Source organism: Centropristis striata, chromosome 22 (genome assembly GCF_030273125.1).
Source record: "Centropristis striata isolate RG_2023a ecotype Rhode Island chromosome 22, C.striata_1.0, whole genome shotgun sequence".
NCBI classification, from domain to species: Eukaryota; Metazoa; Chordata; class Actinopteri; order Perciformes; family Serranidae; genus Centropristis; species Centropristis striata.
Window position 1 is genome coordinate 30125924 of NC_081538.1, and position 14207 is coordinate 30140130.

The 14207-nt window shown below is 35.4% G+C and overlaps 1 protein-coding gene across 1 annotated transcript in view; it reads right to left on the reverse strand.

Annotated features, from left to right (window-relative positions):
- Positions 1-14207, reverse strand: part of LOC131960692 (F-box only protein 15-like) — a 101783-nt gene that overhangs the window by 7335 nt on the left and 80241 nt on the right. The window contains exon 10 of the mRNA XM_059325958.1: positions 696-758. Coding sequence (XP_059181941.1) covers positions 696-758 — 63 coding nt within the window. The remainder of the gene's footprint in view (positions 1-695; positions 759-14207) is intronic.

The following is a 14207-nucleotide window of genomic DNA, read 5'->3' on the forward strand; positions in this document are numbered from 1 at the left end:
TATTATCACTTTTATTGTACATATATTATCTAGGCTCCAAAATAACACGAAATAACCCTTTTATACCCGTTTAAATCTCTTTATTTACATATTTGTTAGGTCTCTCTACACATAAACAACATAGTATTTTCAGGACTTTTATTCCTGTCTACTATAAATGTGTTTATTTATGTTATATTGTTTTATTTTATTTTTTATTTTTTTGACACAATCATATCTAGCTATAGATGTTTTGATTGACAAATGTTGCCCCTTTTTGGTGAAGATTTATATCAAATATTGACTTAATTTGCATATTTTGTGATTCCTTTTATTATTAATTCACATTCATTATTGTTATGCGCTCCAGTGAAACAGATTCTTCATCTCAATGAGACTTCTCCTGGTTAAATAAAGGGTTTAAATCATTTAAATCAACTTCTGCACTATTTCATGCATTAGAATGTCATTTTTTAAGTGCATGATTTTCTCTTTTTATACATATTTATTAAGGATTGTTGGAGGAATCAGACAGATTAAATACTTTTAATTGTTGTGCATGTGACAATAAATAACTTGACATTTGAGGAGGTGAAAACCTCAACAGAAGTGTGGACAGAAGAAATCCTTGAGTTTTTTATTTTTACATAAACTAAATTAATCAATTTAAATTATATAATATATGGAAACTTAGATATAATAATAATAATAATCACCGAGTTTCCATCCTTGTGGACTTTCAGGTAGATGGAGACGCCGAGGATGATGCAACCACTGATCTGCAGAGAGAAACAAATACATTTAAATACAGGTACAACATCCAAGTGTTTATTGGTGAGACTCTGGCGCCTCCTGGTGGAGAAAAGCTGCAACAACTCAAACTCCACACAGTCAAATTTACACACAACAAATCCCAAAATATAACGACAGACTGGGAGGAAAATCACTAATTATTTATTTGACTTATTTTAAGTTTTTCCTTTAGTATAAATAGAAATGATTAAACTGCCTGTGTGTTGATACATTTTCTAAATAAAAAGCAATTAAAGAGCAAAAAAATAGGTTTCTAAAGCCTCTAAATTTAAGTTTTGTAGTTAATTTAATTTTAAATATATCATAAAATGTAAATTGAGCTGTTGCTAACTGTGCACAACGTCAGCAGCTGATCATAAACAAAGCAGCATGGCTAATTATGCACATCGTTTCCACTGATCATAAACATAGTGATGGTGAATTAACCAGCATCACTAACTGTACACAGAGTGTCTGGTGCTTGTTGTAAACAAACAGAGATCGCTAAGTGAACACCTCCTGCAGCAGCAGCACATACACACTGTACTGCTACAGAGCTAACTGTTAGCCTGTTAGCACATACACACTGTACTGCTACAGAGCTAACTGTTAGCATTTTAGCACATACACACTGTACTGCTACAGAGCTAACTGTTAACCTGTTAGCACATACACGCTGTACTGCTACAGAGCTAACTGTTAGCCTGTTAGCACATACACACTGTACTGCTACAGAGCTAACTGTTAGCCTGTTAGCACATACACACTGTACTGCTACAGAGCTAACTGTTAGCCTGTTAGCACATACACGCTGTACTGCTACAGAGCTAACTGTTAGCCTGTTAGCACATACACGCTGTACTGCTACAGAGCTAACTGTTAGCCTGTTAGCACATACACGCTGTACTGCTACAGAGCTAACTGTTAGCCTGTTAGCAATTTGCAGACTGGACGCTAAGGGGTTAACATCCCCTCCGGCTCTGCAGCTGGGAGAGACTGCTGCTGGAGGACTGTGCTGCTTCGACTCGTTCTTACTCTTCTTAACGAGCCTCCCAGAGAGTCTCTGAGACTCTCAGAGACTCTCGAGTCCGGTTTGTCGGCTCTGATCAGGTTCATCAATTATTCAACACAAACACAAACACAAACACTGAGCTGCTGTCAGTAATTATCTCACATTAATATTTCATCCTCAGAGCCGGAAACAGAGAGCAGACCACATAGTTACCATGGACACACAAACAAACACACAAACACACGCACAGATAATCACACACTGAAGTCGACACGCCGACATTATATTCATTTATATCAATTAGAAGAAGCTGTTTTGTGTCGCTGTGTGTTTAAATTAATTTAATGTTTCTTGTTAGTTTTTAGCAACTAACTGTAACTAAAGATACTTCCAGTCATTCGTTTACCTTCTCTGTCTAATTTTATGTAGTTATATTTTTTCCGTTTGCGTGATGATATCATCAATTTGTTTCATTGTGAATGAAAAGTTTCACTATAAATAAACTGTGATGGCGACAGATGAAGAAAATGATGAATGATTCATTCGACTTCTGAATGAACGGAAACACAGAGAGGACGTGACCTCTGTACACACACACACACACACACACACACACACACACACACACACACACACACACACACACACACACACACACACACACACACGTAGTGGCACCACACCCTGATCTTAGTTCTGCATTTATTCTGGGAGGCTGAATAAACAACAGCATGTCCAGGTTTTTAAAGGAGAGTCACACACACACACACACACACACACACACACACACACACACCTGACCAGTGAAACCAGTGCAACCACACTGATTTATCTTTCTGACCAATCAGCAACGACCTCAGCTGAGAGTCAAAGTCTTTTCTCCTCTCTGTGTCTTTGTGTTTCTCTGCAACATATAAATCTCTATAAATAATCTAAATAAGTCCTGCAGCTCAACCAGAACAACTCAAACAGTCTTTGAGCAGAATAACACAGTTAGAATGACAGAAATCAGAAAAAACAGAAGTTGAATCACTTTTCCAAGTGCCCACAAGTGTCACGAATGTTGTTAAAAACACCAAAAAAATGACGTAGATTAACAAAAAAGACAAAATTACCAATAAAATACATTAAAATGAATAAAACAGTTTTTCTCCACATATTAAAGTATCGTCATGTAAACAGCCTCTCCTGTCCTCTCCTCTCTGCTCTGTGTAAGCAGATGTTTTTAACGGGATTAACTGGTTTATTTTAAATGACACATGGAAAATAAAGAGATTCTGACACTAATATCAACATTTAACACAAGTTTTGTGTGTTTTTAAAAAAAGAAAACATACTTTTCTGAGGGTAAAAGCCACATTTTTACAATGCACTTTATGGATCTTGGTGTGTTTTTTAACTGGATGAAGGATTTTATCTCCATCGGACACCAAACTACATTGGAGAAACACTGATATTTAACCTGAAACTTCATTATTGAGGGTTTTTATTGGTCTAAATCAGCAAATCTGTTGGTTTTTAAGAGCAGAAGACTTCTGCAGATAATTGGTTTTTGGTTTCTATTGGAGTTTTATTCCAGCTTTGACCTCCATCCGAGCACATTATTCCACCTCTAAAGCTCTGAGTTGTGGTGTCAGTTTGTGATCTGAAGTTCAGACTTGATGGAAACACAAACAGAGAAGCTGCAGGTGGAAACAGGCCCGAGGATAAAACCTGCAGCAGGCTGCATTAAATAAATATCATAAAGAGGAAAATAAACAGTGAAACCGCCCCGAGTGTCCAGGATCATAGGACAGAGGGTCAGTTTTTACATAGAAGTCACTCATTTTGTGTCTTTTTTGGTCATTTTGTGTCTTTTTTAAATAATTTTGTGTCTTTTTTAATAATTGTGTGACTTTTTAGGTCATTTTGTGTCTTTATGGTAATTCTGTGTCTTTTTTTGGTAATTTTGCGTCTTTTTTAAATAATTTTGTGTCTTTTTAATATAATTTTGTGTCTTTTTAGGTCATTTTTTGTCTTTTTTAAATAATTTTGTGTCTTTTGTGCTTTCTCTCTTATTTTATTTATTATTATCTCAGTTTTCTTCTGATTCGTCGTCACACTGAAGAAGTTGTGGAGGTGCTAGAATAAAAATAAATAAATAAAAGAGGTTTCTAAAGCCTCTAAATTTTAGTTCTGTAATTGATTAAAATGTTATATATATATTATATAATTTAAATTGATTCATTTACTTTGAGTAAACGAGTTTTTTAAAATACAATTTATTATTATTATTATTATTAATAATAATAATAATTGTTAGTAATAATATTTAATATAATATTTAATATAATATAAATATAATTAAATTACAGTGAATTATATGTAAAAAAAAAAAAAAAAAGTAAAAAAATAAAAGAGTAAATCTCAGACTGGATCGAGACATTTAACATGGTTTTCTTGATAAAAACCAAAATCTTTATCAATAAAATCATGTTAAATGTCTAGATATCAGCTCTTAAATTAAACTCTTATCAGACATTTTTCTTGTTATCATTATATTTGTCCAAACAAATGAACCTTTAGTTGTACCAGACATTAAAATGAACAAGAAATTAGAGAAAACAAGGGTCTAATATTTTTTTGCATGACTAATTTTGGTCATTTTCTTTTTTTAAAGAAAAAGTAAGAAAAACTGAAAAGTCTTAATATGACACTTACTGTCATATTAAATAAATTATAAAAAATAAAAAATAAACTTTAGTTATTCTTCATATATATATACTTATATATTTTTAAAATACAGATATTGACTATTTTTTAAAGAAAACTTAACAACATACTTTTTTTTTATTGATTGTTGCTGGTAAGTGTTTGGCAACTTTTGCTGCCAGACTGTTTACAAGGTTTTTCTTGTTTTTTTCTGTGCAAAAAAGACTGCAAATGCTGTATAAAAAAATACATAAATTACTTTTATTACAAATATTAACCATATAATAGAAGCTGAACAGTATTATTAAATTACTTAATGTTTGAATGTTAAATTACAGTGAATTTTATGTAAAAAATACAAAAAATACACATTTTATTGCTGCATGTAAAATCAAGGCAACTTTGATTTTTTTTTTTTATAGTAAAACGTTTAATTTAATTTAAAGATTTTTTTTTTAAAAATCAACAAAAAAACAGTAAAAAGTTTCCAAACACTTACTGTCATATTAAAGAAAAAAAGAAAAAAGAAAACATTTAGTTATTCTAGATATACATTCAGATACATATATATATATATATATATATTTATGAATACAGATATTCTGTATATTATCTGTATTTTTAAAGAATATAGGAGAAGATACGTTGTTTTGGGGTTTTTTTACAGTTTTTTGCCGGCAACTTTTGCTGCCAGGCTCTTTACTGTTTTATTTTTCTCACAAATAATAATTATTACAATTATAAGAAGAACCCATTAAATGTTGGTGTGGACCTGAATGACATGGCACATTCACAGATCACTTTAAATGTTTCTTTAAATTGCGAGACGAGACATTTGAGCTCCTGCAGCTGACGTGGTGTCGGTTTAATAATAAAATGAGCTCCATCTCATATTTCACGTCTCTCCTGATCGTCTGTTTGGTTTCTGTTGTCACGCAAATACTGAAAACACTCAAACGTTCTCTGTGTGTTCATGTTGTTTCCAAGTTACGACTTCAAGCTCAGAAGAACGACCCAACAAAGAGCAAGTGAACGCACCGTTGGCCTGGAGTTCAACTTATTCATCGTTTTTGTGTCTTTTGGTTACTTTGTGTCTTTTTTCTGGTCATTTTGTGTCCTTTTTTTTGGGGGGGGGGGGAGTGATTCGATTCATTTTCTGTAATTTTGTGAAATATTTGAGTTTTTTTTTTTATTTTTGACGTTTTTTTTTAATTTTTGGAGGTATGGATAATTTTGTTTCTTTTTGTCATTTTATGTCTTTGGGTCACTTTTTCTTTAAGGATAATTTTTTATCTTTTGGACATTTTGTGTCTTTTTATAATTTTTTGTATTTTTTTTTTCTTTTTTGGTATCATATCTTTCGGTCACTTTATGTCTTTGTGGCAATTTTGTATCTTTTTGTTGTGTCTCTTTATTTTGGGAGGTTTTTTCATTTTCAATTTTTAGATATTTCTTTCATCTTCTGGTCTTTTTTTTGGTTTGGATTTTATTTTGAAAGTGTCTTTGTGTCCCTGCTGGTTCCTGTGCACGAATCAGACTCTAGTTTGGAATCACTGCACATCAAGTACTCCTCCTTCTTGGGCAATAACTATCAAACAATTGTGATTTTAAGATCATAGTTACAAGGTGTTCTTTCTTTCTTTCTTTCTTTCCGTTGAAGCTGAAGGTGGCGGCTCATTCCTCAGCTCTGACTCACAGGCAGCAGGTAACACAGTAGTAATGAGTCATGGTGTGACTGTGTCATTCAGTGTGAATCCATCAGACAAACAGACTCATTACACAATAACCACACACACACTCAGAATAACAGCGGTGACGCCATTAAAGCCAGGCAGGTGTTTGCAGTCTGGACCAACAAGGTTCAAGCCCTTTCTGTTGGCTCGACTCAGGAAAACACCATGTACAACAGATGATTGACATCCCTCTAGAAATAACTGTGAACCAGACTGGAACCAATGGTGGAAACTGGAAAAAAAAGGCACAGGGACCCCCCGTATAGCTGATGATGTTGGTTGTTATTGATAAAACCATGTTAAATGTCTAGATATCAGCTCTTAAATTAAACTCTTATCAGCTATTTTTGTTGTTATCATTATATTTGTCCAAACAAATGAACCTTTAGTTGAACCAGACATTAAAATAAACAAGATATTGAAGAAAATAATGGTCTAATAATTTTTTCCATGACTGTATATGGGCAAGTATGTGGATATCGAGGATCGCAACACAGCTGATTGTCTACACAAACACGAGGTTCAGGAGAAAGAATATTTGAGCCCTGAGAGTAACGGAGGTAATATAAAGAAGGGTCAACAGAGGGTGAGCAGGACGATGGTGGATCGCTCAAACAACTCCGGTTTTTTGCATTTCTACCATTAAAACCTGTTGGGGCGCTGTTGTGTTATTCTACCATTAAAGCTGGGAAAGTGGATAAGTCGTTTTGTAGTATTTGTATTTTTTTCCACCTATTTTCGGTCTCTTGGCCAATGAAATGCATCAGAATACATGTGGGAGTGTCGCAATGCATCATGGGACTTTTCCAGAACTTTAAAATCATCACCAAAAAAAGACACAAAATGACCAAAAAAAGACACAAAATGACCAAAGGATAAAAAATAACATGTCCATGACATTATTGCAAAGATATAGAACATAAAAACTCAGTCGGGTCACTTTAGACCATGTTGTGCATCAAAGGGTTAAGTGCAGTAAGTAAGTAGTCCAAGCTCTAAAACCTGTTCTTTTACCCTAACCAAGGTGGTTTTATTTGCTTTTAGTTAACCGTTTCCTGTGAACACACAAGTTCATTTTGAAAAGGACGCGATGCATGTAACTGTCAGAAATCTACACGTCCAAAACTGTTTCTGACGAGTTGGGATGAAAAGAGGTACTGAGAAGCTTTCCAGCACATTAATGGGTCTAACTGACTTATGGGGACAGCAACTTTTGCAGGAAGTTTTAAGCCAAAGCGCTGCAACCGGCAATGTTACCGTTTGATGCAATTATGTTCCATTAACGTCCATCAAAGTGAATTTACAGTTTCTAAGAGTCACCGAGTCGATGCATCGTCCTCTAGTCTTCTTGGGTCAGTTCTGTACGACCGTTTTAAACTTGACAACATTTAGTTCATGTCTATCTGTGGTTTTCCTGCAAGACCTGAACATGCTTTCCTTCTCTTCGGATCATGTATTTCCTGTGCAGGAACGGTCCCTGAACGCAGCATCTATTATTCATGAGCACTCTGCTACCAGGCGTTAATGTGCAGAGACAGAGCTGCTGCAGAGAACCGGTTATTTCTCTCCCATCAGACGCCGTTAAAGCAATGCTGTTTAACCACATGGCTGCATGTTGGTGGCGTGACTTCCTGTAAAGCCATCAGACGCAGAAATCTGAACGAGAGGACCTAAAGATTCAAAGAGAAGCTTCAGGAAACAAGTATCAGATTAATCCATAATCAGCTAATAGTTTAACATGGTCTGTGATGCCTTCAGGTTGTAGAAAGACGAGCTGATGTTAAACTGTGTGAAGGGTTTGTTTTATAGTGGATCAACCAGACTGATGACTGGAAGGGCAGAAAGAGACAAAGATCTTTTAAGCCAAAGTTCAATGAGATCAGAAGTCATCAGTGAAATCAACTGGTAGCAGATTTAAACACAAACAGGTTCTTGTCTCAGAGTCAAGGTCACAATAATCCCGAAAACAAGCAACAATTAACAGGCAACAAGTTTCACACAATAGAAATAGAAGGTTTGTTGAGGGGTTAGTGGGTGGATGTTGTGATGACAGATCACAGTCTAAACCTGTTTAACCCTTTGATGCACAACATGGTCTAAAGTGACCCGATATATATGAGTTTTTATGTTCTATATCTTTGCAATAAATTATTTTCATCATTCAGTATTCCTGTTTTTTTTTTCCTAGGTTTTCCTCAATTAGTTTGTTTTTGATCATCATACATCCAGATTTTTATGTTTTCCTTTATTATTTTTTTAATAAAATCCCTTTTTATGTCACTACTCTTCTAATGCACAACATGGGTCAAAAATGACCCGTATCCATTTTTTAGCTAAGTAGCTTGCTAAGCTAACTTCTTGGCTAACTTTTTGGCTAAATATTTAGCTAAGTAGATTGCTAAGCTAACTACTTAGCTTACTTCTTGGCTAAGTATTTAGCTAAGTAGCTTGCTAAGCTAACTACTTAGCTAACTTCTTGGCAAAGTATTTAGCTAAGTAGCTTGCTAAGCTAACTACTTAGCTTACTTCTTGGCTAAGTATTTAGCTAAGTAGCTTGCTAAGCTAACCACTTAGCTAACTTCTTGGCTAAGTATTTAGCTAAGTAGCTTGCTAAGCTACCTACTTAGCTTACTTCTTGGCTAAGTATTTAGCTAAGTAGCTTGCTAAGCTAACTACTTAGCTTACTTCTTGGCTAAGTAGCTTGCTAAGCTAACTACTTAGCTAACTTCTTGGCTAAGTAGCTAGCTTAGCAAGCTAGTAGTTAGCTATTTTTGTATGAGAGGCAAAATGGAAATAATTATCTGCTGTTATCAAAAACAAGATATTTAAAGAATACTTGGAATATTCAATCATAAAATAAGTTGATATCGAAAGATAGAAACACACAGCAGCATTAAATAACATGGGGAATGAATGTGGGTCATTTTTTACCCATGTTGTGCATCAAAGGGTTAAACTAACCACCGAGGAGACTGTAGAGAGCCCCAAAAATAGACCAACTTAATATTTAGCTACAATATTTTGGTTCAATAATGGTTGCGGCTCACTGACGCTTTTCTGGACTGGAAAACAAATTAAAAATCCAACAATTCTCCACTGTCATGCAACCCAACAGCTGGCCTCAACAATGACTGATTGCCCATTGCAAGTAAAATGCAACTAAACGAATAGTTTTGTCCTAGAGCTGATGATGGAAGACGCTAATGAGTGAGCAACCAGTACACCATAATGTCCCCAGTTGACTCCCACTGGCTGATCTTCCCAGGCTTCCAGTAGGTGCCAAAACAGCCGTGCATGATTTGACACAACATGGCTGAGCCTAAATTGGTGCACAGCAAAAAGTTATGAGCTAAAGGGCAAGCCCGCAGTCAGTGATCCTGGTACAGGGCGTGTAGCTGGGTGGCGTTAGAGGATGTTGGCTAAACTCCAACTATGTGGTGCAGTTTGCACAACATTTACAAGACTTTTTGTTTGTTGTTCCACATCTAGAACATGACAGTTAACATCAGTCTTTTGGTTGTTGTTGGATTACTGTTAATACATTTAACAAGTTGGACAGGAGGCTAATAAAACAAGTTTCTAACAAACTTCCCCAAGTGATAAAAACCCCATGACCCCATAAACATGACAGTTAACTTAAGTATTTTGGTTGTTATTTGATTACTGTTAATTAATTTAACAATACGGATAGGGATCAAGTAAAATATTGGCTGGACAAGTTTCTAACCTACTTCCCCAAGTGACAAAAAAAAAAAAAACATTAACACTGAACCCTGCAACAGTGTGGAGGTATGGAGTTTAGCCAAATGTATTTCAAAAGTAAATAATCAGGGTGCACCCAGTTCAAATGGTTTCACGTGATTGATTGGCCGTTATCAGCAGTTATCTGATCTGATTATAGGTTTGGGTTTCTCCACCTTTAGAGAAGGACGTTATCAGGACATTAAATTGGCAGATATATTAATGTTCATTGTTGGGCGCCAACCCCTAGTGGCCATAGTGATTATTACAGGAGCGAAGAAGGAAGTGATGGGATATAAGGAGCAACAGAGTCAAAAAGTTAATTCTTTTAATATCATGTAAATACAAATTTTATATCCGTGTCCTGATGCACGTACATTCTTTAACGTAAGGTATTTAATGCAAACCATGATTAAGAATAAACAGTTAACATCAGTCTTTTGGTTGTTTGATTACTATTAATTAATTTAACAATTTGGATAGGGGGTAAGTAAATTATTGGCTGGACAAGATTCTAACCTACTTCCCCAAGTGACAAAAAACCCTAAACATTAACACTGAACTCTGCAACAGTGTGGAGGCATCGAGTTAATGAACGCTTAGCAAAACCTATTTCAAAAGTAAATAATCAGGGTGCACCCAGTTTGAATGGTTTCATGTGATTATTTGGCCGTTATCAGCAGTTATCTGATCTGATTATAGGTTTGGGTTTCTCCACCTTTCGAGAAGGACATTATCAGGACATTAAATTGGCTGATATATTAATGTTCATTGTTGGGCGCCAACCCCTAGTGGCCATAGTGATTATTACAGGAGCGAAGGAGGAAGTGATGGGATATAAGGAGCGACAGAGTCCGCGCAAGTAGGAAGGTTGGGGTGGTTAAACACAGGACATCCTGGGTAAAATAAAAGTGTGAAACTATGAGTGAAATTATTTTAATATGATGTAAATACAAATTTTATGTCCTGATGCATGTACATTATTTAACCTAAGGTATTTAATGCAAACCATGATTCATTTTTTTTAAACTAAACCTTATTGTGTAGTTTGTTTTTCCCAAACTTAACCACTTAGTTTTGGCACTAACAAAACCGCAACCAGCCGTTTAATGGTGTGATAACAGTCATGGAAAAAATGATTAGACCATTGTTTTTCCTGTTCATTTCCTGTTCATTTCAATGTCTGGTTCAACTAAAGATACATTTGTTTGGACAAATAAAATGATAACAACAAAAATAGCTCAAAGGAGTTTATTTTAAGAGCTGATATCTAGACATTTAACATGGTTTTATTGGTAATAACCAAAATCATCATCCAGAAAACCATGTTAAATGTCTAGATATAAGCTCTTAAATTAAACTGTTATTAACTATTTTTGTTGTTGTCATTATATTTGTCCAAACAAATGTATCTTTAGTTGAACCAGACATTGAAATGAACAAGAAAGCAGGAGAAAACAAGGGTGGGCTAATCATTTTTTGGTGGAAGACCTTGTAACACATATTTATGAGGCTTGTAGCCTTGATAGCATTTGAAACTAGTGAAACAATAAGTATTAGTGTCTGAATCATATGGTTAACATCGCCATAATTGAAAAAAACGAAACAAAAACTGTATTTTCAGCCCAATATAAAATTGCATTGGAGGCCTGAAGCTGCTGCAGAGCCACAAGTTGAAACTTTATGGTAAATAACAACAGGGCCCCGCCCTCGCCATCATCATTAGGGTAAACACATCATGTCCTGCATGTCCACTGAGGGGTTAGAATCGAGTTAACATCGATGTAACAGCATTTCTGGGAAGACGAGAGAAGGACTGAAATAACCTCCGCAGGCTGCAGAAACTCAGCTGGTTATTTTAAAACACAGAGCTCTGGGAGGACGTTTCATCTGTTTAGTTTATTTCTGTCGAATCTAAACAGTTTGGAGCCTCACTAACATTTCTGAGTTATTAATCAGAAGGAGAGCAAAGAGAGCAACAGAGAGAGTTCCTCTGGAAACTTTTGAAGTGCCGTACATCAATCATGAGATAAATAAGACAAATATTATTATGACATTATGAGGAACAGCATCCTCACACACAGAGGTTCAGTTATCCTGTGTAACGGTTTCTCTGAGGCTGAGAAACTTATGATTCAAAGCCAAAATATCACTAAAGATTCCTCTAAATCAAGAATATGTAACTTCCCCCCCTTTCTACAGTGTAGCTCCATTGCTAACTCTATAAAATAATATAGTACATTTCTGGAAAATAGCTATCAATTATCATTATTATTTTTTTTACTTTTTTAAACTATTTTTTTAACTCTTTTTTTTTTTTTTTTACAGTAAAGCTCCATTGCTGACCCTGTAACATGATATATTACATTCATATATATATATATATATATATATATAATCCTTTTTATTATTTTTTATTTTTATTTTTATTTTTAAATTCATTTTACTTATTTTTTATTTTTTTTATTTTTTTTACAGTGTAGCTTTATTACTAACCCTGTAAAATAATATAGTAAATTTCTGGAAAACTACTTTTTTAACCTTTTCTACAGTGTAGCTCCATTGCTAATCATATAAAATGATATATAATAGTAATTTTTTGTAGAATAACTTATTTTTTTAATTAATTGTAATTTTTACAGTGTAACTCCATTGCTGACAGCTGATAAAACCACCAGCTGTCATTTAATGAGCTGCCTCCTCCATTCATCCCCCACCTCCACCTTTCATAATAGTAATAGTAATAATAATAATAATGACATTATGCATTTCAACAGCACGCCTACAACAACAAGTAGCGTGAGGTTTATGTTGAGCAACAAGGTGATCCCGAATGACTCAGTGGATCTATAGGTTAGCCAACACACAGCCTGAGGTTTGAATGGGAAACTCAGAGCAGACGGCGAGGTGAGGAAACATGAAGCAATGTTTACTGTTATTAACTATATGTGTTTACTGTTATTAACTATATGTGTTTACTGTTATTAACTATATGTGTTTACTGTTATTAACTATATGTGTTTACTGTTATTTAAATGTAAACATGGAGGCTGCAGACACGAGAGGGAGCCGAGGGCCACACCCTGAAACTGAACTACTGCCTGTTTGTGGAGGGAGAGGCAGAGAGAGAGAGAGAGAGAGAGAGAGAGAGAGAGAGAGAGAGAGAGAGAGAGAGAGAGAGAGAGAGAGAGAGAGAGAGAGAGAGAGAGAGAGAGAGAGAGAATGAAGCTGACACAACCTGTTCCTCTGACTGGATGGATGACTGAAGAAACTCAAAGAAGTGACATTAGAGCTGCTCCACAGAGAAACAATGGAAAAATAAACGTTTAACTAAATAAATGCAAAGAAAAACTAAGCACGTAAATTACAAAAATTCAGTTTTTCAGTCAGACAGACAGACAGACAGACAGACAGATAGATAGATAGACAGAAAGATAGATTAAATATAAAACTCAGAAGTCCAGAACGCCAAAGACTTGTTCAACCTGTACACACGCCCCCCCCTCCCAAAAAATCCCCAAAAATTAAGAAAAAAGGCAAAAAATAAAGTAAAGCGTGTAAATATTTGTTGACTTTTCTAAATGTAAAGCTCCATGTCGGCCTCAGAGAGCAGCAGACACACCCCAGAAACACACCCACGCACTGACCAACCTAAAGAAATTAATCCTGCATCACAAAAATCAAACAATTAAAAGAGAGAAAACTCCTCCAGTGACCAACCATAATAATGAACTCACACAGACTCAGAAACTCTCAGAAACAACGTCTTTAAAAATGAGTGGACTAAAAACATTGTATCACCTGTGAAATCAAAAGTCTAAAAACATGTAAAAGGTCTTTAAATGAGTGTTTGGAGTTCAGGACTCACCCAGAAGAGCAGGTTGAAGAAGAAGAGAAGGTATTTGATGCATTTGTTGACAGCCATGTTAGCGTTAGCTTGTCTTCAGTCCTTCCTCCTCGCTGGATTCTCTCTTCACTCCTCTCTGCCGTCTCTCTGACAGGCTTTCTACTCTGCTGCTGAGGGAAACTCCCCCGGGCCAGTCAACACAGCAGCAGCCTGCTCTACCTGTTTCCTCTCAGGGCGGAGTGTCCCTTTGTCCTTCCTCCTCTCCTTCCCTTCCCTGCCCCCTCCTCCTCCTCCCTAGGTGGATTCATTCACTACCTGCTCATTTGCATCCTTCTTTTGTTCTTTGTTGGTTTTCCAGCCAGAGGCAAATAAAGCCGAAAAACCAACAAACTGTAAAACACTTTTTCTCTGT